Below are 21,446 nucleotides of genomic sequence, written 5' to 3' on the forward strand. Positions count from 1 at the left end.
AGTTAATGTAAAAATTCACGGCAGAATGAAAGAGAGGCAGATAGAAAATAGTCATTTATGCACAAACTTTAGTAATTCTGTGACTGTTTTTATTTCTGAGTGTGGTCGCAATTTACGATTCCCTTCGCTTGTCTTGTATAAAAGTTAAATTGTCTTGTGTTCTCTACTCCAGCTTTTCCCTGTGTTTTGTCCCCTTTTTGTTGGATTGAGGATCCTGGCCATCCGGCAGACGAATATCGGCAATAAATAAATAAAATACTTGGCTCCATCTCGTACTAATTTTAGTACTGAAAAGTGACATTCGTTCTGACATAGAGCTCTGTTTGGCGACGTTGTTGTAATATGGTCTAATCCACCGGTGTACTAAATTCACTCGGTCTGAGAATTGTGACACTTGAGCGGGGCACGCTCCCGTATGATCCCCACGTGATCTGGACCCGCTCTAGTGTCAAAATTCTTCGACCGAGTCAGTTTAGTACACCAGTGGATAAGACCATAATGTGTACGCCGACGTTTTTGGTTAATTTACATTTTTGGTATAACTTTGGTAAAACTTAACAAACTTCTGAGAGATAATTTGTAATATTGTTTTAAACTCATGGATTAGCTTTTACATATATTACCAGAAAAACTCTGAAGAAGAAATCCCAGAATCAATTACTGATGAAACAATGAACGTTATGGAAAACAATATTGAGCAATTATGAAGCAATTCCTAAAGAAATCTGTTAATTTACTTTAGAACCAATTCATAGTCTAGGCAAAAATTTTGGGATTCTCAAAGGAACTGTTGGATGAATTTTTCAAAAAACTTTTTTAAGGCACTCATGGAGAATTCGCGAAGCAAGGACAATTTTCCCTTAACTAACTAAACAAAGAAATATGTGCAGATCTACAGCAAATTCACGGGATCTCCAGTGAACGATAGGAGCAAGGGATTGCTGATTTTCTGCTAATCCGCTTTATTAGAGGAGGTGATATTTACAAAAAAAACTGTCTTTTTTCGATTACGCATCGTTGAATATATTAATTTATATGCTTTGTATCTCGCAGTTTTCAAAAAGAAAAACAAACCTTGTAAAATATTTAACTAAATCGATTGACAGGTAACGTATAATAAGCACAGAGAAAAAGTCGCACTAAAACACTCCACATTTAAAACCATCACTACCATCATTTAGTTATTACCATTATTGCTTGAACTGTTCGTTCAAATATTGAAGGATGGAAATGAGGTAAAGTGACGTGGGTCTGTTTCTCTGTATCAACTTGATTATCTATGACGAAAGAAAAATGTTGATGAGTACTTTCACTAAGTTAAGGGTGTTTAATATGTTTTTGGAGATGGAAATGCATATGTTATATAGTCTCATAATTAAAGTATCATAATTCAATTCAAGAGTATAATAATTAAACAATGGGAAAATGGGGATAGTGGGTAATGTTTCAGGAATGTGAAAACATTAACACCAAGAAAAGGACAAATTGAAACGACTGGTTTCAACATTGAGTATCCATTTGCTTCATTTTAATCAGCATACATGAGGTGATTTAAATCCAACATCAATGCAAAATTCAAATTACATATGAGTAGTTTCTAAAATGATACACGCAATCTTGTTGCATCGAAGAACTTTCATTTGCATAAAATTAGAACGTATTCAAATTGATTCTTACTTGCATCACTGAATCATTCTCGTTTCCAAGGATAAATGACACGATTAGTTGGTTGTTTTCAGACAAATCTCCAGGTATGTTAATTTTTTATCAAATTAAGACTAGATTAGTAGTTTTCTTCTGTGTTGAAAAGTACTCAATAAATTCCCATCGATCGTTTATTCCAGTAATTGGGAATAATGGGCAAATTTAGGAAGCTTCATTTTGGAAAATATTTTTTTTTTCTTGATAAATATCTTAATAGTACGAAAATAATATAAAACTGTAAATACACAACGCATCCGACTTACGCAAAGACACGCACAAACAAAGCACACACATGAACTCCCACACATCAGAATCCGCATAAATTAGTCTATTTGAAGCTTGACAAAGCTTGATCGCAGTATGAGATTATTCGTTCACAATGTTTCCGGACTTACGTCCTCCAATCGGGATTATAGTTGATCCGATCCTTGCTCACACCCTTCACGTCGATTCCCAGATCATCATCCGGAGTGCTGAGCCAATCGCTGTTGCTACTCTCCGACTTCCGCAGCTGCAGCTCCGACGTCGAAGTTGTCGTGTTGTTCGTTGTATGAGTTGCCGTCGTCTGTCCACTTACAGTGCTGCTATTGGTCGCCAAGGCTTTCTGATTCGAACTACTAGAAGTGGTCGTTTCGCTCTTGGTCGAGTTCAAATTGTCGAAACTGGGACTCTTCGCCAACGTAAGATTGAGGCTTTTGGAGTTTTGGAATTGATTGAAAATGTTCGGCACCTTTGGAGCACCCTCGTGCGGTGTCTCTGATTCTTTGGCCGATTTTGGCCTCACAATGCTAATTCCACTCTCTAGGGCACCGTACCGATTTTGCGCCGATTTGGGAATGTTCGAGTACAGCTGATTACCGGAATTACTCAACCCACTCTGGTAGCATTTGTTACCACTTACATTACTCGTACTTCCCGATGGCTGTACCAGATATTGCCGTTCGGAGCCACCTCCCATGTTATCACAGATTCCAGAACCGCCTCTCGGCATATGATACGTCGTTCTTCCACGCAGTCTTCTACTCAATGAACTTCCAACCACCCCTAGATGTTCACTCACATCCTGATGGACATCAGATATGTCCAGCATATTTCTCAGCGCACTGTACCAAGACCCATTGCCGGCTCCGTTGATACTGGTACCGATTCCCATTCCTAAACTACTGATAGGAATGTTCAGTTCATACGGCTGATGTGGAAAACTGTAGTGATGGGCCAACGCAGCCAGGAACATTTCTATGCATATCAAGAAATTCTGCAGCTTCGACGACAGCAAACGTGGATCGTCGTTCTGCTCCGAACCGAAGATGTTGTGAATGAATCCAAAATATACCAGGAAATTGATGATAACTCCTTGGCTGTAGGAAAAATGAAGGATATTAACCCTTTAGCTGTGTTCTGGGGCTGTAAATTTTTAGTTAAAAAGCATAATGCTTGAAATTTATAAATGTTAACTTACAAAAACGAGAAGAACACCACCGCTTTGATGCAGAGAAATTTTGGAATCGGTTTCATTGGTCTGAGCTCGTCCTTGTTGGCTTTGTAGAACAACACCAGGCAGTACATGGCAATGAACTGGGAACAATTGTTGATGAACACAATGTAGGGAAATGCCACATCCGTTTCGAAAATGCCCTCTCCGTACACGCCGTTCACCTCACAAATGCTGAAATGAAACTACGGTTACCCAAGTCCGACGAAAGAACCAAAAATAGGAGACCTACTAGGCTACAAAAGTTGTGATGGGTCGCACCACCGTGTACTGCAGGATTCCGTGTTTGCAGTTGTGCACAAACTCGCGCCCGGTTGGCCAAGGTGCCATGCAGCACAGCGGGAAAAAGTGCTTCACCGGTGGTTTGTACTCCAACGTTCGCTCCAGGTCCATCTCCAGGTTGAGATAGTTGAGCAAATACTTCATGAAGTTGTAGATCACGTACGCTTCGTAGCACTCGCGAATACTGTCCATGTAGATGGCATGTTGGGGAAACAGCAAGCACAGCCACTGGAGGAGAAAGAATGCGGGAAGGAATGTTAGGATTAGCAATTCGGGTAAAAGTTTAGCATACCGTCGGGCTTGTACTTACCGCATTCAGGGCGTAGATAGGTACCATCCAAAGAATTCTGAAAAATTGGAAGGGGATTCTTAAGTTAGATTGGCTTATTAGAGTTAGTACTAATTGCTATAATCATGGGCGTATTTAAGGATAAGCACTATGAACACTGCTAACCAAATTGAAGCCATTCAGCAGTAGTATGGAAATTACTATAGGAAAAGTTACACTATAGTATTATAATACAGCTAGATTTATTTATCAGTCACAGCTTTGTCGACGACTGTTTTCAAATCGGACGTCTCAGTAATTAGTTATTGATAACCATCCAAACCGAGAAACTTCAGCAGTAGTCATTTATCATCTAAACAGGCTGCATCTGGCGCGAAACCTTTGATTTTTTTTTTCTTGAAGTGTTCTAGAGATTCCTCCAGAAATTCCACATACATTACTCCTGGTACTTTTCCTATGTGTTTTTCAGTGATTCTTGTAGAAATTGGCCTAGAATATTTGTAGCCCTGGAAATGTTTCCAGGAATTCTTCAGGACATGCTTTAACCGATGTTGACAGGAACTTTTATAAGGATGTCTTTTTTCTCAGATTCTTCGAGGAATTACTTGATACATTACGTGACCTACCAAGGAATTCATAACAAGTTCCTTAAGGAACTCGTGGATATTTTTCTGTAAAATTCTTGGGAAACTTCATGCAGGAATCTCTGTTTTATGTATTGTATTCATAGGAGCTCTTGAGTGATATTTGAAGAACTATCCAACAAATCTTGAAAAATCGTCTTCTTTCTTCTTCTTCTTTCTGGCGTTACGTCCCAACTGGGACAAAGCCTGCTTCTCAGATTATTGTTCTTATGAGCACTTCCACAGGGCTCAGCACTTCCACTGAGAGCTTTCTTTGCCGATTGACCATTTTTGCATGTGTATATCGTGTGGCAGGTACGAAGATATTCTATGCCCTGGGAATCGAGAAAATTTCCTTTACGGAAAGATCCTCGACCAGCGGGATTCGAACCCACGACCCTCAGCATGGTCATGCTGAATAGCTGCGCGTCTACCGCTACGGCTATCTGGGCCCCTTGAAAAATGTATTTTGGAAAAAAAATCTAGATCATTGAAGTACCTAGTTGGTGTTAATTCTGAATAAACCTAAAGGAAATGAGTTCTTAACCTTTCGGTGGGAAATTCTGACCGCGTGGATTAAGGACAGCCCCAAAGATCTTCAAAGAAATCTCGCGTGACTTTTCAAAAGGACCTATATAACATTGAAAGATTCTCCCCTTTCTCGCTCTCTTTCGATTATAACAGTACAAATGCAATCCAGCTTTTTGCGCTGACTTGGTATGAACTTTGAATCACACCTTTCTGACATCTCTTGTCCATAGTATAACTTTGTATGGTCGAATCTAAGTAAACTTCTTAAAGTTGATATTTTTTTTCATTTGTTTTTCAAGCAATGTCAAAAGTTTTGCAGTCGTGATTTTAGGAAATGCATATCGAATATTTTTCCCTATTTTGTTCTAAGGGTCTGTCTTCCTTAGCCGAGTGGTTAGCGTCCGCGGCTACAAAGCAAAGCCATGCTGAACGTGTCCGGATTCGATTCCCTGTCGGTCCAGGATCTTTTCGTAATGGAAATTTCTTTGACTTCCCTGGGCATAGAGTATCATCGTATCTGTCACACGATATACGATTGCGTAAATGGCAATTTAGGCTCTCAGTTAATAACTGTGGAAGTGCTCATAAGAACACTACGCTGAGTAGCCGGCTCTGTCCCAGTGGGGACGTTAATGCCAAGAAGAAGAAGAAGATGTTGTTCTAATGCTCTAATTATTTTTAGTTTGGCAAAAATGAGGCAAAATGGTCCGGAATTATACTGGAGAAAAAGTGGCATTACCTTCAGTGATATGGATTTCAACTCCATATGTGCAAATGATTTCTTCATAGCTCATATATGTGCCATTTTCTCTATTTAAGTTTCTACTGGAAGAACTAAGTGAATTAATAGATGAACTGAACATTAAGAGGATCTTTAAGAAAAAACAGCCCCAGAAAGCACCATGGCGGTTTGTTACGTTGGGCTGCAAAACGGTGAGTCGACAACTAGGAAGGAGCGTTCAACACAGCTCTGGTCCTCACAAGTTCCTACCTCACGCTTCCACGGGTCAAACGATGACAAAGACCGCCAGCTAAGGATTGCGTACTTAGCTGGTAGTGCAGCCTGGGCACTGTTGTCCTTCTGACATCAGCTAGATTGAGGAGGTACGTCTCGAGCGTCTGTTCACCAGGAGGTGCGGCTCAAACAGCGTCTGTTCTGGTATCCAGCGGCTGAGTAAGAAATGCTGAATCGCGCACAGCTAAATCCAAGGTGGTAGCCCCATCAGCGCGATCGTCCTAGTGTTAGTTGGGACGTTAAACAGAGCTGGCACGATGGCGCTCCGGCGAGACAGGAGTGTTGGCGTAGGCCCAATAAGCCACCCGTAAAAAAAAACCTTATTGCGAATAACATAGGAGATAATACGACCCGGAACAATCGGCAAAGACTCACGCGACGAAATAAGGATTACGATTGGAAACTTGGAACATGGAACTGCAAGTCACTTGGTTTCGCAGGTTGCGACAGGATAATCTATGACGAACTACATCCCCGTAACTTCGATATCGTAGCGCTGCAGGAACTTTGTTGGACTGGACAGAAGGTGTGGAAAAGCGGGCATCGAGCGGCTACCTTCTACCAAAGCTGTGGCACCACAAATGAGCTAGGAACTGGCTTCATAGTGTTGGGCAAGATGCGACAACGCGTTATCGGGTGGCAGCCGATCAACGCAAGGATGTGCAAGATGAGGATAAAAGGCCGTTTCTTCAACTACAGCATCATCAACGTACACTGCCCACATGAAGGGAGACCCGACGACGAGAAGGAGACGTTTTATGCGCAGCTGGAGCAGATTTATGACGGATGCTCTCCGCGTGACGTGAAACTTGTTGTTGGCGACATGAACGCACAGGTAGGACGAGAGGAGATGTACAGACCGGTGATCGGGCGGAACAGTCTGCATGCCGTATCTAACGACAACGGCCAACGATGCGTCAACTTTGCAGCCTCTCGTGGTATGGTAGTCCGAAGCACCTTCTTCCCCCGCAAAGATATCCATAAGACCACCTGGAGATCACCCGATAACCTAACCGAGAACCAAATCGACCACGTTCTAATCGACGGAAAATTCTTCTCTGACATTACCAATGTTCGCACATACCGCAGTGCGAATATAGATTCGGATCACTATCTAGTTGCTGTATGTATGCGCTCAAAACTTTCGACGGTGAACAACTCGCGTCGAAGCCAAACGCCGCGGCTTAACATCGAGCGGCTACGGGACTCAGAAGTAGCCCAAGAATACGCGCAGCAGTTGGAAGTGGCCCTACCAACGGAAGAGCAGCTTGGCGCCGCCACTCTTGAAGATGGCTGGAGGCACATAAGATCCGCCATAGGTAGTACCGCAACAGCAGCACTAGGTCCAGCGGCCCCGAATCAGAGAAACGACTGGTACGACGGCGAATGCGAGCAGTTGAAGAATGAGAAGAATGCAGCATGGGCGAGAATGCTGCAACACCGCACGAGAGCGAACGAGGCACGGTATAAACAGGCCCGGAACAGACAAAACTCGATCTTTCGAAGAAAAAAGCGCCATCAAGAAGAACGAGATCGCGAAGCGATGGAAGAGCTGTTCCGCGCTAAAGACACACGGAAGTTCTACGAGAAGCTTAACCGTTCGCGCAAAGGCTTTGTGCCACAAGCCGACATGTGCAGAGACTGTGACGGAAATCTTCTCACGAACGAACGTGAGGTGGTCGAAAGGTGGCGGCAGCACTACGACGAGCACCTTAATGGTGATGTGACCAGTAGCGAAGGTGGCACGGAAATAATTTTGGGAGCACGCGCGAACGACGAAAGACTTCCGCCTCCAGATCTCTAAGAGGTAGAAACGGAGATTAGACGGTTGAAAAACAACAAAGCCGCTGGAGTGGACCAACTTCCGAGCGAGTTGCTAAAATACGGTGGTGATGCACTGGCGCTGCACTGGGTTATTTCCAAGATTTGGGAGGAGGAAGTATTGCCGGAGGAGTGGATGGAAGGTGTCGTGTGTCCCATCTACAAAAAGGGCGACAAGTTGGATTGCGCCAATTATCGTGCGATCACAATTTTGAGCGCCGCCTACAAGGCACTCTCCCAAATTCTATGCCGCCGTCTATCACCAATTGCTAGAGAATTCGTTGGACAATATCAGGCAGGATTTATGGGCGAACGAGCAACAACGGACCAGATATTCGCCATCCGCCAGGTGTTGCAGAAATGCCGCGAATACAATGTACCCACACATCATTTATTCATCGATTTTAAATCGGCCTTTGATACAATCGATCGAGAACAGCTATGGCAGATTACACAGCTTAACAAAAATGACACTTTCGCGTGTCTCAAGGATCAAATTATGTGTTTCTAGTAGATTTTGGGTCGCTGAATCTGATGCCGTTCTCAGAAATTTTCCAGCACGTCACAATTTTTAGCTACAGGTCGCCAAAGTTGTATAAAACACTGGTTTTATTGATGTTTACATGAAATTTAAAGTATGATTTATCGAAATTTTTTGTGATATAATCTACCAAACATGCCAAATAGGACTTGAACTTTCAATTTAGATACAAATCAGTTGAAATTTTACGATAAGATTTAGGTTAAATCGATTTTTTTCAACATGTTTGCAGTCTTCATATAAAATTCTTCGTTTCTCTTATATGGAAAAATACAATACTTTTCTGAACCACCAAAAAACAACATGTTACCATCGAAAATATTATGAACTTCGTTGATAATTATTGCACTATACATAAAGTTTGAATTCTGCGACAAATTGAGCAAACAAATTGCCGTACAAGTTGGAAAACTTGCATGCAAGTTGGCTGAAACAGTCAAATTTAGCATTTTCAACAGTCAATATCTCAAAAACTAGACGTGCCATGATATTTCTGAAAACGGCAATGGACTCAGCAATCCTTAATTTAGTAAATAGCGGTATTTTGGTTCTTGAGACAAAACCGTGTTCCGCAGTGTTATGCACGAATACGGTTTCCCGGACAAACTGATAAGATTGATCAAGGCGACGATGGAGCGAGTGATGTGCGTAGTCCGCGTATCAGGGACACTCTCGAGTCCCTTCGAATCTCGCAGAGGGTTACGGCAAGGTGATGGCCTTTCGTGTTTACTGTTCAACATTGCTTTAGAGGGTGTGATAAGAAGAGCGGGAATAGACACGAGTGGCACGATTTTCAGAAAGTCCGTTCAGTTACTTGGTTTCGCCGACGACATTGATATTGTTGCACGCAACTTTGAGACGATGGCGGACACGTACATCCGACTAAGGGCTGAAGCTAGGCGAATCGGACTGAACATCAATGTGTCAAAGAAGAAGTACATGATAGCGAGGGGCTCAAGAGAAGACACGGCACGCCCCCCACCTCGAGTTGATATTGACGGTGATGAAATCGAGGTTGTCGAAGAATTCGTGTACTTGGGCTCTCTGGTGACCGCCGACAACGACACCAGGTAAGGTAAGTATGGTTTGTTACGTTGTTGCTCTCATTGAATCGTGCCGACAGAACATAATAAAATCACCAACCCTTAAAACATGAATTGTCACCCCACATATGTTGGACGTATATTTCAAGGAACTCATGCCCCAGGAATCCGCAAATGGGAATGGTTAATGCGAAGTACGTCGTCATTGAAATTTATACCCGTCATTGATGATTGTTGTTAATTAAATTCTAACGATTTCGAATCAAAGAAAATCAGTTGGTTTTGCACTGTCACAGCTGAAAAAGTATCAGCATACTTTATGCATGTTAGCGCGTACAGTGATACTTTTTCAAGTCAATATAAACTATCAAGACTGAGATTTATCACTTTGAAAAGCAAGCTGAAAAGTCATCATTATCGCCAAAACGAATGACGGGCTACTTTTTTTTTTTTTTGTATGGTATTCAGTTGGAGCTGCCTGACAGCTTAACTTGTCAAGGCTGAACCCTCGGTCTGGCTTTTGCCAAGTTTCCCCTCTACCAGGACCAATACTCAGACGGACTAGGCAATGGCGCCCACATGAACACTGTTTTTTATTAGTATTGTGACGTGGTAGTTTTTGAAAAGTACCCATATTCCCTTGCTTCTGAGAAAAGGAAGCATTATGAAAATCAGCAGCTCCATTAGAATTTGTTTGAAATAGTAGTGCATTACTAATACTGTCTAATCGAAATGGTTTTGAATAATTTGTCATACAAGTGCTATTCTGATTACTATTGTCTTTTACGTAAGATTAGAGTCTTAAATGTCAAGCGTCGTCAAGTCTTAACAAAATTAGGCTGTTTAGTAGTAGTTCTAGTTAATTTCCTTTTTTTTTTTGTTAAAAGTATTTATTGGTCATAACGTTCATATATCCTTAAAGAAAAAAGTCGCTTTCCTTCTCTGTTCAACAATTTTTCGAAACTAGCAAGTGTACCCTAATGATCGATCTCAGCGTCTTGCTTTCCATAGTCATTTTTATAGTGAATATTGAAGAGTAAAGTTACCTTAGGCTTCTATTACAGTCTCCTACAAGATTCACTTTTCGGTGGCAAATGCAATGCTTCACAACGCCTACTTTCTACTTGTAAATTTTGCGAAAATGAAGCTGGAATTAGATTATTTATACCGCTGCTACAAAAGAGGTATTTCTTGTTATGGCAATGTAAAAACCATATTAAAATAAGATAGTCGCCACTTATTTCTACTCAGTGAATCTACTAGTCATTTTCCTAAGAGTTCCTAAGTATTCCCTACGTCGTATATGATAACGATGTATCTAGCTAGCTAATAGTAAGAGTGGCTACGGATCATTCTGGTTAGCAAAAGGCAAACTGAACGTCACCAATAGTATTAATGTCCACTTCGAATAGATTATTTATTTGAAATGGGCATCAATTATATCAATGACGCAGAATGTCCGTTGGATCACATCCGAGATATTATTGCGTCTATGCCATATGAATTATGACGCGGCTTTAAGCAAAAAATGCCAAAATGTGATACCACCACTACAGGTTACGCCTTTGGTTTCCATCATATGGGCTAATGGATTATGCCCTCCCATCGCGGCAAGGTCGCATAACCAAGGGGAGGGCCAAAACGAATGACGGGCTACTTAGCCTTAAACCAATATTGCAGCATGTCGCTGGTCGTTAATGGCGTAGACCATCGTTTCCCAAACTTGGTCCTTAACCCCTAATCGCCTCGCTTGTTTTATACCCCTTCTAGCACTAAACCAAATAGCGCCTTCCGCTTTTTTTTCTAGCGTTAAACATAATGTCGGAAGTAGTGCGCTGTATAGATCATCAGATGATCTAACGCACTACTTCCGACATTAGGTTTAACGTACAGGGAAGGCAGCGCTAGTAAAAATGCGGAAGGCGCTATTCGGTTTAGTGCTAGAAAGGGTATATCAACAAAAAGACGAGCTGACGAAACGTTGGGGGGTCCCCAACACTAATAATAAGCCTTTAATCCGCATTATAGATGCGTACAAGCATTATAATAGCACCACAAATGCTTACAGACCTTATAACAGCACTTCCGCTGTATAGAAACCCTATTACAGCATCATTAATGCTTCTAAGCCTGATGCCTACAGGCATTAAATAAGCACTATATTGGCTTTATATTTGAATACAGGGCATGTTTAAATGGCATCCAGTGTTTTGACAGATATACCACGTGCTTTGTGTTTGCATATAGTGGTAAGAGGGAGTCAAACATAAATCTTCTTACTACTACAATTGCAGGTTTTATGACGGGGAAAAGTGATGGTTTAAATTGGTCACTTTTCTTTCCAATACTATTCATCTTATGTGGCCGTAGCAGCAAAGGAGCAGGACAACAACTCAACAATACGGGAGTCGCAGGTTCGAGACGCAAAATGAGGAATTCCAACATCATAAAACGAGGATCAAAATGTGGCAATTGCAAGTCTTCAGAAGGATGAAAACTACCAAAACGAATATGTCTGATACGAAGAAGTACTATCTATATCATTTTATTACATTTTTTGCATACTATTAGAGGTTTCCGTTTTCATTCATTCAAAACAACTGACGTTTCTCACGTGGTCTTATATCAGCATTAGTGGTGCAGAGAAGCACGGTTATATCTTGGCACTATAATGGCACGCCATTTCGCCTTTTCTGGCATTATAATAGCATTATATGCGTATATAAAACTGACATGCATCAAATGATTACCCTATATACGCATATAATGCTGTTACCGTGCCGCATTATCGTGCTTACTGGTTACTTGGGTCACGAAATACAAGTTTGGGAAGCTATAGTGTAGACCAGTGCTTCCCAAACTTTTTCAACTTTCGCCCCCTTGAGGCCAATATTAATCTGGAATCGCCCCCCTGATATGTGATCCAAATATTTTAATAAGGACAAAAAATGTATTCGACTCGCATAACCAATGAATCATAAAACAAAAACTATTATGTACATTTAAAAATATTTTCTTAAATATCGGTAACCTGAGCTGTAAATTATAATATCGATTTTAAGAATATCTTGCGTACATTACAGGCTACTGATTCAGTCGGTAAAAGTTTGGTCCAATTTCAACTTAACAAATGTAATGTATTCATAGGCAAATGTAACGTAGTTGGGGACGAAGTTCTCCAAAACTGAACCAAATGCAATGTTTTCCAAGCAAACGCATTTATTTTTGCATGAATATGTCATATTTGGGTGAACTGCAATGATAATGTTCGCAATTGTTCGTTTTTGAAAGATCTCACCAAGTGAATTATGATTTATCTGCTGTTTCCAAATTTACTGGAATAATTTTCAGAAATTGTGAGTAATAAATGCCTGCCGTTTCTAACGCTTTTTATCCAATCCAAAAACCCTGAAAATTATATGAAAATCCAGAATGTTTTTCAACTCATTTATCAATTCAATTTATGAAAAGGGTGTTTTTCTAACACCCAGAAAAAATCGAATTTTTCAGACGCATCCAACGCATCTCAGAAATGTCTTCAAATCTATTTATAGAGTTTTTTTGTCTTTGGCATCGCTGGGAACGCGATTTCCATAGGTTAAATTTTCCAAAATTTGTTTATAAAATGATTAAAAACATCATAAATGGTACTGTAGATTTTTTTTGTAAAAATCTCGATGCCAGAAATATTAACTTCCAAACCTTAAAGTTCACATACAAAAAAAGATCCTTATATATATTGGGCATCTGTAAAATCTCATGAAAATCTCTAATGCTGACCATTCTTTAAACTCACATGATATTTAAAAAGCTCAATGAATAACACAAATATTTTGTGTTTGACAATCATGTAATGTTGTCTATGATAATTTTTAAATGACCATGATTAGAGATATAACGATCTAAGGTAAAATAGTCTTTTGGAATTGATTTACCTTCAGATGTGTGTCCTCCAAAGTTTATGAGTAATTATTTTCAAATGCTCCCATGTTAGCTTTTTCGCCCCCTTTCTGGATTTTTCGCCCCCCAAATTCTGTTTTACAAATTTTCGCCCCCTTGAGCCTGAAAATCGCCCCCATGGGGGCGAATTCGCCCACTTTGGGAATCACTGGTGTAGACAGACAACAGAACAGAGCGTCTGTGCTCCATGCTAGGGGCGGCTCAAAACAGCGTCTGTTCTCCATGTTAGGAGCGGCTGATCATCGTCCTAGTACCAGCGTGGGACTTTAAACAATGCTGTGCACGACGATCCTCCGGCGAGACAGGGGGTTGGTGCTTTATCGCTAGCGATGAGAGCAAAGGCAAAAATCAGTCCGGCCCGCGGGCCGGATTAATTTTTGGACCTAACTGCACCGGTAGCAAAGAGGTTGATATTAATTTTAAATTTGCAGCATGTATTAGACAAATATACTACCAAGCTTTAATTTGAGACTAATTTTGTTCATATCGGTCTATTCTTACGAACGCACCAACCATTTATGTCGAAAAAGAGCCAAAAAGGTTGGGCAGGCCTGCCCTAGGTGTTCTTCACTTCACTTTACTTTGGATATCTTACAGGAACTCAACTACAATTTCAAGCAATAGAGTTCTCTGCGAAGTTACGTCACGAGAGAACCGTTTATTCTAATTGAATATAACGTATTGGAATAAGGCTCTTTTTACTGTTTCCATTAAAACTAAAAATTAAACGCATAGAAAACTGTGGCCCTTTTTCAATGTTTGTCCAGAAAGATCGAAGGTACACAACAAATGAAAACTAGCGATTTTCACTAAGCCTGCCTTCATTGTCGTTGGCAAGCTGGAGTTATCTTGCAATTTGGAAAAAAATTGTATCCAATTTCGTGTGTAGTATCTGTGCCTCCCTCCCAGCCTCCCAGGTAAAATCAAGCGCATTTCTGGTCTGCTGAAAATTTCCGGTGCGAGCGCTTAAGTTAACCCCCTAAAATGGTAGTTTTTACCGCACAATTTTTTTGCGTGTATCCTTTGACAGATACGCATATTTCGGCCTCAACTCTAATGCCGTCTTCAGTGTCGTGTACTAGACTCGACTTGTCGATAGAAGACGGTCTTACCATTAACGTTGGTTGCAACAATCGGACTATTTCATAACTGATTAGGGCTCAAGAATACATCACTTTGGTTGTTGACCTGTTGGAAAACTTATTGACTCTTTAAGCCATCATTAAGCTAGAATATACCGCATTAGCATGAAGTGTGATTCATCTTGCTGTCCAATTGAGCCGTAAAATACACACAATTGACCTCGGGCTACTTTCCCGTTTAATTCTGACAGAGATTGTGATGCGTAGGCTCCGACAAATGGTTATCGGTTGACACTGTTATCAACATACTTTGTTGCTCATTGATTGTGACCTTGCCATGCTGGCTGGCGCCAGATTGAAATGATTTAGTTGCAATAGGGAGAATGTAGGTACATTAGATTCAATTTAGCTAGCATAATTCTGGACTGTGGTCACGTACACAAGATAAGCTCTGCTACTAGGAATGGCATGTCACATCGATCAAGCAAAGAGCTGATTATTTCACACGTTCAACCGGGAAACGATATGAAACCTTATCAGTGCGCAAAAATTTACTTATTTGCTGTACCAGAGAATCACAAAGGAGGATTAGAAATCAAGATACTCTCTTCAGGCATTGTACACGTAGGTACATGTATCAAAAATAATTCTACAAGCGAAATAATAGAAGCCATAAAAGTTAATTTAATATTAATTTTGCCACTTGGTGCCATTCACTTAATATCAATATCGCATTTAACCTCTGCTACCATCCCAACAATCGATCAGAGGCATTCATTGGGCCATAGCTATACGAACAGCTCACAGTGGCGCGGCTTCGCACAAAAGTCGGATGAAACATCAAAAGCGAAGAGCTTTCGCGAGTCTCGTCTCAGATGCAAACCATCGGGACTCTTTTTTAATTTGAATTCATGGTTGACCTGCCTACGCACAACGAGAAAACTTTTTTTTATTTCTAATTAGTATGATTCCAAACATTACATTAATTAATTATATCTAGGTGTTCTGTGTTAGAAAACCCTATCATCCCAATTTGGTAAGCCTAAATTAAGGTGATTATTAAACGAAGCCAAACTCAGAATTGTCAAGTGCACAAGACGAGAGAATCTGACAACAGTTCGCGTTGAAAACCAATCAAATTACTTGCTTACTGGTGATGACCAATGGGATAGATTTTCAACGCGGAGCGCTGTTCTGTTCTCAAGTCTTGTGCTCTTGAAAATTTGAGGTGTGGCCTCGTTTTATAATCACCTTAAGCATTTCAGAATTTTTACTGGTGTGTTGATTTCACCTGTTCATAAGAGAAAAAGCGCTTTCAATCAACTTAACTTAGCTTAACCTAAATATATAACGCATTTATAGAAGATTAGACTGGCCCTTAAACAAAAAAGTTGTAAAACTTAACGGGGCAACGATTTTTGTATAAAATTATTAATATTTTTTTTCGACATCTGTCCCTATGTTTCAACATTGGATATTCTATGTAACTCATTAGAACTATACCAGGGAAGGAGCTTCAGATCCATTTTCAAAATTTTATGTTGAATCCTCTGCAGAGCTTTCTTCCTGGTATTACAACAGCTAGTCCATATTGGTATAGCATACAACATGGCTGGCCTGAAAATTTGTTTGAATATCAAAAGCCTGTTCTTAAGACAAAGTTTTGATTTTCTATTAATAAGGGGTTAGACACATTTAACATATTTCTTATACATAATATAAGCCCTAGATACTTAATTTCATCTGACCAATTTATTGGAACTCCTCTCATCGTGGCAACATGTCTACTTGAAGGCTTCAAATAAAGAGCTTTTGGTTTATGTGGGAATATTATTAGTTGAGTTTTGGAAGCATTAGGAGAAATCTTCCATTTTTGCAAGTATGAAGAAAAAATATCCAAACTTTTTTGCAATCGACTACAGATGACACGCAGACTTCGTCCTTTGGCGGAGAGGCCTGTGTCATCCGCAAACAAGGATTTTTGACATCCCTGAGGTAACTCAGGTAAGTCAGATGTGAAAATATTATATAATATTGGTCCCAAAATGCTGCCTTGGGGATCTGGAGTCCTGATAATTAACCTGAAGTGTACGACTTGACAGATAACTTTGAATTATTCTAACAATGTATGTTGGAAAATTAAAGTTTTTTTTTTTAATTTTATGATTGAGCCTTCATGCCAAACACTGTCGAATGCTTTTTCTATGTCTAGAAGAGCAAGACCAGTAGAATAGCCTTCAGATTTGTAGGAACGAATCAAATTTGTTTCACGTAAAAGTTTATGAGTGGTCGGTTGTCCATAGCGGAATCCGAACTGGTCATTGGCAAAAATTGAATTTTCATTGATGTGGACCATCATTCTGTTCAAAATGACCTTTTCAAAAAGTTTACTGATGGAGGAAAGCAAACTGATTGGACGATAGCTAGAAGCTTCTGCAGGATTTTTGTCTGGTTTTAAAATTGGAACAGCCTTAGCATTTTTCCATTTGTCAGGAAAATATGCTAATTGAAAACATTTCTCGAAAACTTATTCATATAGACTCAAGTGAAAAAAGTATACAAACTTACTTTATCGATTCTATGTGTTTCACAGACGAAATTCTACTCGTTTTTCTCTGAGCCAGCTCGTTTTTTCACTTTTAGATCGTTTAATTTCCGGATTTACAAAACGACGAAAGTAAGATTTTCAACTTCCGCAACCTAACCACTACTTTCGCCGCCCCGCTGTATGGAGAGACAAAGTGACTTAACCACGAATCAAAGCAAAACACTACTTGAGTCGATTTTACACTGATAGAAAAACGTCGCAAGTAACTCAATGAAACGGCTTATCATTTTGTCATAAAATTTTTGTGAGAAATCATAGGAACTCCCTAGTTTTTGAACGCGAGCTGTTTGTATGCAAAATTTAAGCAATGTACACGGTGAAAAAATGTCAAAAAGGTGATTCATTTTAAAACAGTTTTAGAAGACAGGTTGTGATTCTTCTGAATTAATTTTCTCAAAACCGTCTGGAAGTTACTTACGTCGATTTGAAAGAGTAATCGAGATTTGTTGAATATATCAACTAAAAACGATAAGCTACTTTCTGGAAGTTTCTTGATGAGGATGTAGAAAATTCCATCATCGCCGGGAGCTTTCATATTTTTGAATTTTTTAATAATAGTCCTCACTTCTTCCAAATCAGTCTCCCAGGCATTTTCGAAAACGTTCTCTTGATTGAGAATATTTTCGAAGTCCTGAGCAACTTGATTTTTAATTGGACTAGTAAGTCCTAAATTAAAATTGTGCGCACTTTCAAACTGTATAGTAAGTTTTTGAGCTTTTTCGCAATTAGTTAGTAATAATTTGTTTTCCTCTTTCAATGCCGGTATTGGCTTCTGAGGTTTTTTCAAGATTTTAGATAATTTCCAAAAAAGCTTAGAACCAGGGTCCAATTGAGAAATATTATTTACAAAATTTTTGTTTCTTAATTGTGCAAAACGTTTCTTTATTTCTTTCTGCAAATCCTGCCATATAATTTACATAGCAGGATCGCGAGTGCGTTGAAATTGCCTTCTCCTTACGTTTTTAAGACGGATCAAGAGTTTAAGATCATCGTATATAATCACGGATTCAAATTTTACTTCACATTTTGGAATTCCAATCCTGGCTTCAACAATGGAATTTGTTAAAGTTTCAAGAGCATTGTCAATATCAATTTTAGTTTGTAATGAAATGTTAACATCAAGATTAGAGTCAATATACGTTTCATATATATTCCAGTCGGCTCGAAAATAATTGAAAGTGGAGCTGATAGGATTGAGAATCGCTTCATGGGATATTTAAAATGTAACAGGGACATGATCAGAAACACCTAAAGTTTCAAAAACTTCAGTTTCAAATGACGAAAACAGTTGATGTTTTATACCCCTATGAATGATGATTGCAACTCCCCCACATGCCCCATCAAGTCGATCATTACGATAAACAAAAAAGTTAGGATCTCTTTTGAGTTTAGATCCAGGTTTCAAATACGTTTCAGTTTTCATATAGCAATATGCACGTTATTAGCTGTAAGTAAATTAAACAGCTCGTCCTCTTTACCTTTCAGAGAACGAGCATTCCAATTTCTACCCGACGGATTGAAATTAGTTTGTGAATAAGCATGATTATGATCTTCCTGATGGGTATGATTCCTAATCAAGCGATCGTTAACTGAAAAATGAGAATTGTTCGATACTCTACCAGGGAAATTCCGGAAACGACCGTTATCGTAACGGATATTATCTTTCATCTGCCTGGCACGAGCCTCAATAACTCTCCTGCGTGAAGGGCAATTCCAATAATTTGACTTATGATTGGCCCCGCAATTAGAGCATATAAACTTGGTGGTATCTTCCTTCACTGGACAGACGTCCTTAGCGTGAGAAGAACCTCCGCAAATCATGCATTTAGCATCCATGCGACAATTTTTTGTACCATGACCCCACTTTTGGCACCGACGGCACTGAGTGGGGTTCTGGTAATTTCCTCCAGGTTTCTGGAAATGTTCCCATGTCACACGGACATCGAACATAAGTTTTGCTTTTTCTAAAGCTTTAATATTATTTAGTTCTTTTTTGTTAAAGTGAACTAAATAATATTCTTGAGAAAGCCCTTTCCGAACAATGCCATATTGGGTTCTCTTTTTCATAATGATTACTTGGACTGGGGAAAATCCAAGTAAATCATTTATTCCATTTTTGAATTCTTCAGGTGACTTATAGTCACTTGAGAGACCTTTCAAGACGACTTTAAACAAACGTTCAGTTTTGTCGTCATAAGTAAAAAAATGTGCTTCTTCTATTCAAGATGTTCGAGAAGAAGTTCGCGATCTTTAAGAGTGTCCGGCAACACGCGACATCTCCTTTCTTTGCGATTTGGAAGGAAATCCCCTAATGGAGTTCAAGATCTCCTGCCTAAATCCCCCGAATTCGGAACAACTGACCACGATAGGCGGCACTCTTTGCTTCATCACTTGAATCAAAGACCCTGGGCTAGAAGCTGCTTCGATTTGGTGTTCAGAAGATTTGTCTAGAGCATCGAACTGATTGCTCATTTCGATACAATTATCAACATTATTCATTTCACCCTTGGAAGAAAGTTCGCATTCCGGCGAAACGTCCTTTCTTCCATTCTTGCCACGTTTAGTGACAGTTTTAAATCCCACTTTTTTGGAAGGAAGTTGTGAATTCAGAGATTCACCCTTCCTTTTGTTTGTTGTTGATACCATGTTAAGTAAATAAACGGAAGAAGACGTGACCTCCTTAGAGGTTTTTTCCCAAGACGGTGTCCAAGAAGGATTACCACCGCTAGCTTTCGCCAACGGGTCCAACGAAAAATCGAAGGCACGGGTCCAAACAAGGATCGTAAAGGGATCAATAGTAGAAAAAATAGTACTGTTTTAGCAGCAATGAAAAGTATCGTTTATAATTTTAAAACTGAAAAGTACTGTTTTATTGCTTTAGGTAGTTTTTAAGAAAACTTCCAAGAGCAGAGAGAATTCGTGTACGCACAGCACGAAGGTACGATGCGCACTGACACATAAACGTTAAACCTTATAACAGCAATGGTCAGTAATTTCGTTAAGAAATATACCTCATTCATGTTTGTTCGTTCATTCTAACCAGACGTGGTTTATTCACTGCTAGTCACTCTTTACAAGACGATATTCTATGCGCAGGTAAGTCAAGGAACATTATGAAAAAAAATCCTGGACCTACCGACAATTGAACCCAGCATGACTATGCTTTGCAGCCGTGGACGTCACTTCTAAGCTAAATCTGGCAAAATTATTTGTTCAATCTTGAAAATTACAACAGGATGGAGCTAATGAAGAATCATCAGAATGTATTCATATGAGTGTTTTTATAATATGAATTTAAAGCTTGAATTTTGGTTGCCGTAAAAACAGTCAAATGATGCAGAAGCTTTCAATTATTGTACAAAAAATGATGTAAAATAATAATTAAAAAAAGATTTTTAGTAGTAATATTTTTAAATGTTTTTAAATGAGCAATGGATACCGTAAAGGAATTCATAAAAACAAATTATCAGACAATTTTAAAAATTTTAATTTATGAAGTTTAGTCCGGCAATGCGCCACTGTGCTGAAGACCGCAGCGAGCGGTCAGTATTAATCATCTTCCCAAGACAAAGTCACGTCGAGCTTACCTGATGATGTGCTTCTGCAGGATGGGTTTCGTAAAATGCACAATGTGTTGTGTAATTTGCCAAATCGAAATGGGTACGGCCGAAATGACAAATAGGCCCCCAATGAGGATGAGCTGGTCCTTCCGGGTAAAGCCATCCTTGACGGAGTTGACGATCAGCAGCGGCACAACAATTATCACAAACAGCACATACAGAACAACGAGCAGTGGACGGATCCAGCTACGCCATTGGGAGCAACAACCCTGGAACACGGTCGGTGAACACATTCCCCCTTCCGGACACTTCTTCCGTATATTCTCACAGTGGTAATTCGATTATTACTTAAGGAATGGTCCCAAACCTGCCACACCAAAAAGGACAGCACTGTTCTTCGCATTCAATGGATCGTCGTCATTCTTGCGGCACTTTCGATTTTTGCGTTGGCATTTGTTTTGCATTCCAGATTTTTTTTTCCACCAGCAGCAGATGGGTTGCCCCCAAAACTTTCACTCCGCTACAAGAGTTGGGTTTGGTGTTCCTGTTCTGCCCCAATATTGAATCGCTTCACAAAACAAAAATACTGGCTGATCAAGGCTAGCCAACGAGGAAACACAATTCGTTTGCAAATAAACAATACACTGCTTTAGCTCTAACTAATCCATGTAGTAATGCGATGCACTTTGAGACGAATAAACAATAAACTCGATACTTTTATTCCGTGAATGCAATTTTTGCTGACGAGTTGCATCCATTACGCGTTCGACGTTCGATTGAAATGTTTTTGTTTTTCTGTTTTGCGATGCGCTCTTTGCTTGCTCTCCCAAAAGGCTTTTCTCTCCCGATCTGCGAATGATGACAGTAATTCTATCATGAAAGTCGATATAAGATT

At 39.8% G+C, this 21,446-nt stretch overlaps 1 protein-coding gene across 1 annotated transcript; it reads right to left on the reverse strand.

Moving 5' to 3' along the window:
* Positions 1–998: 998 nt before the first annotated feature.
* LOC5573172 (transmembrane protein 184C) lies at positions 999–21,350 on the reverse strand. Its single transcript, XM_001660738.2, has 5 exons — positions 20,579–21,350; positions 3,789–3,825; positions 3,429–3,706; positions 3,164–3,370; positions 999–3,062 (listed from the first exon to the last, which is right to left on the reverse strand). Exons 1-5 carry the CDS (start codon positions 20,842–20,844, stop codon positions 2,096–2,098), a joined length of 1,755 nt encoding a protein of 584 aa, XP_001660788.2. The 5' UTR covers positions 20,845–21,350; the 3' UTR covers positions 999–2,095.
* Between the last annotated feature and the right edge of the window lie 96 nt (positions 21,351–21,446).

Source organism: Aedes aegypti, chromosome 2 (assembly GCF_002204515.2).
Source record: "Aedes aegypti strain LVP_AGWG chromosome 2, AaegL5.0 Primary Assembly, whole genome shotgun sequence".
In the NCBI taxonomy this organism is placed as follows: domain Eukaryota; kingdom Metazoa; phylum Arthropoda; class Insecta; order Diptera; family Culicidae; genus Aedes; species Aedes aegypti.

Bases quoted from the DNA above. Each gene is read 5' to 3' on its own strand.
- LOC5573172 (XM_001660738.2), bottom strand. From the start codon at position 20,844: ATGTGTTCACCGACCGTGTTCCAGGGTTGTTGCTCCCAATGGCGTAGC. The intron at 3,707-3,788 runs GTAAGTACAAGC...TTTCTCCTCCAG, and splicing joins CTATCTACGCCCTGAATGCG to TGGCTGTGCTTGCTGTTTCC. The intron at 3,063-3,163 runs GTAAGTTAACAT...TTTTTCCTACAG, and splicing joins GTGGTGTTCTTCTCGTTTTT to CCAAGGAGTTATCATCAATT.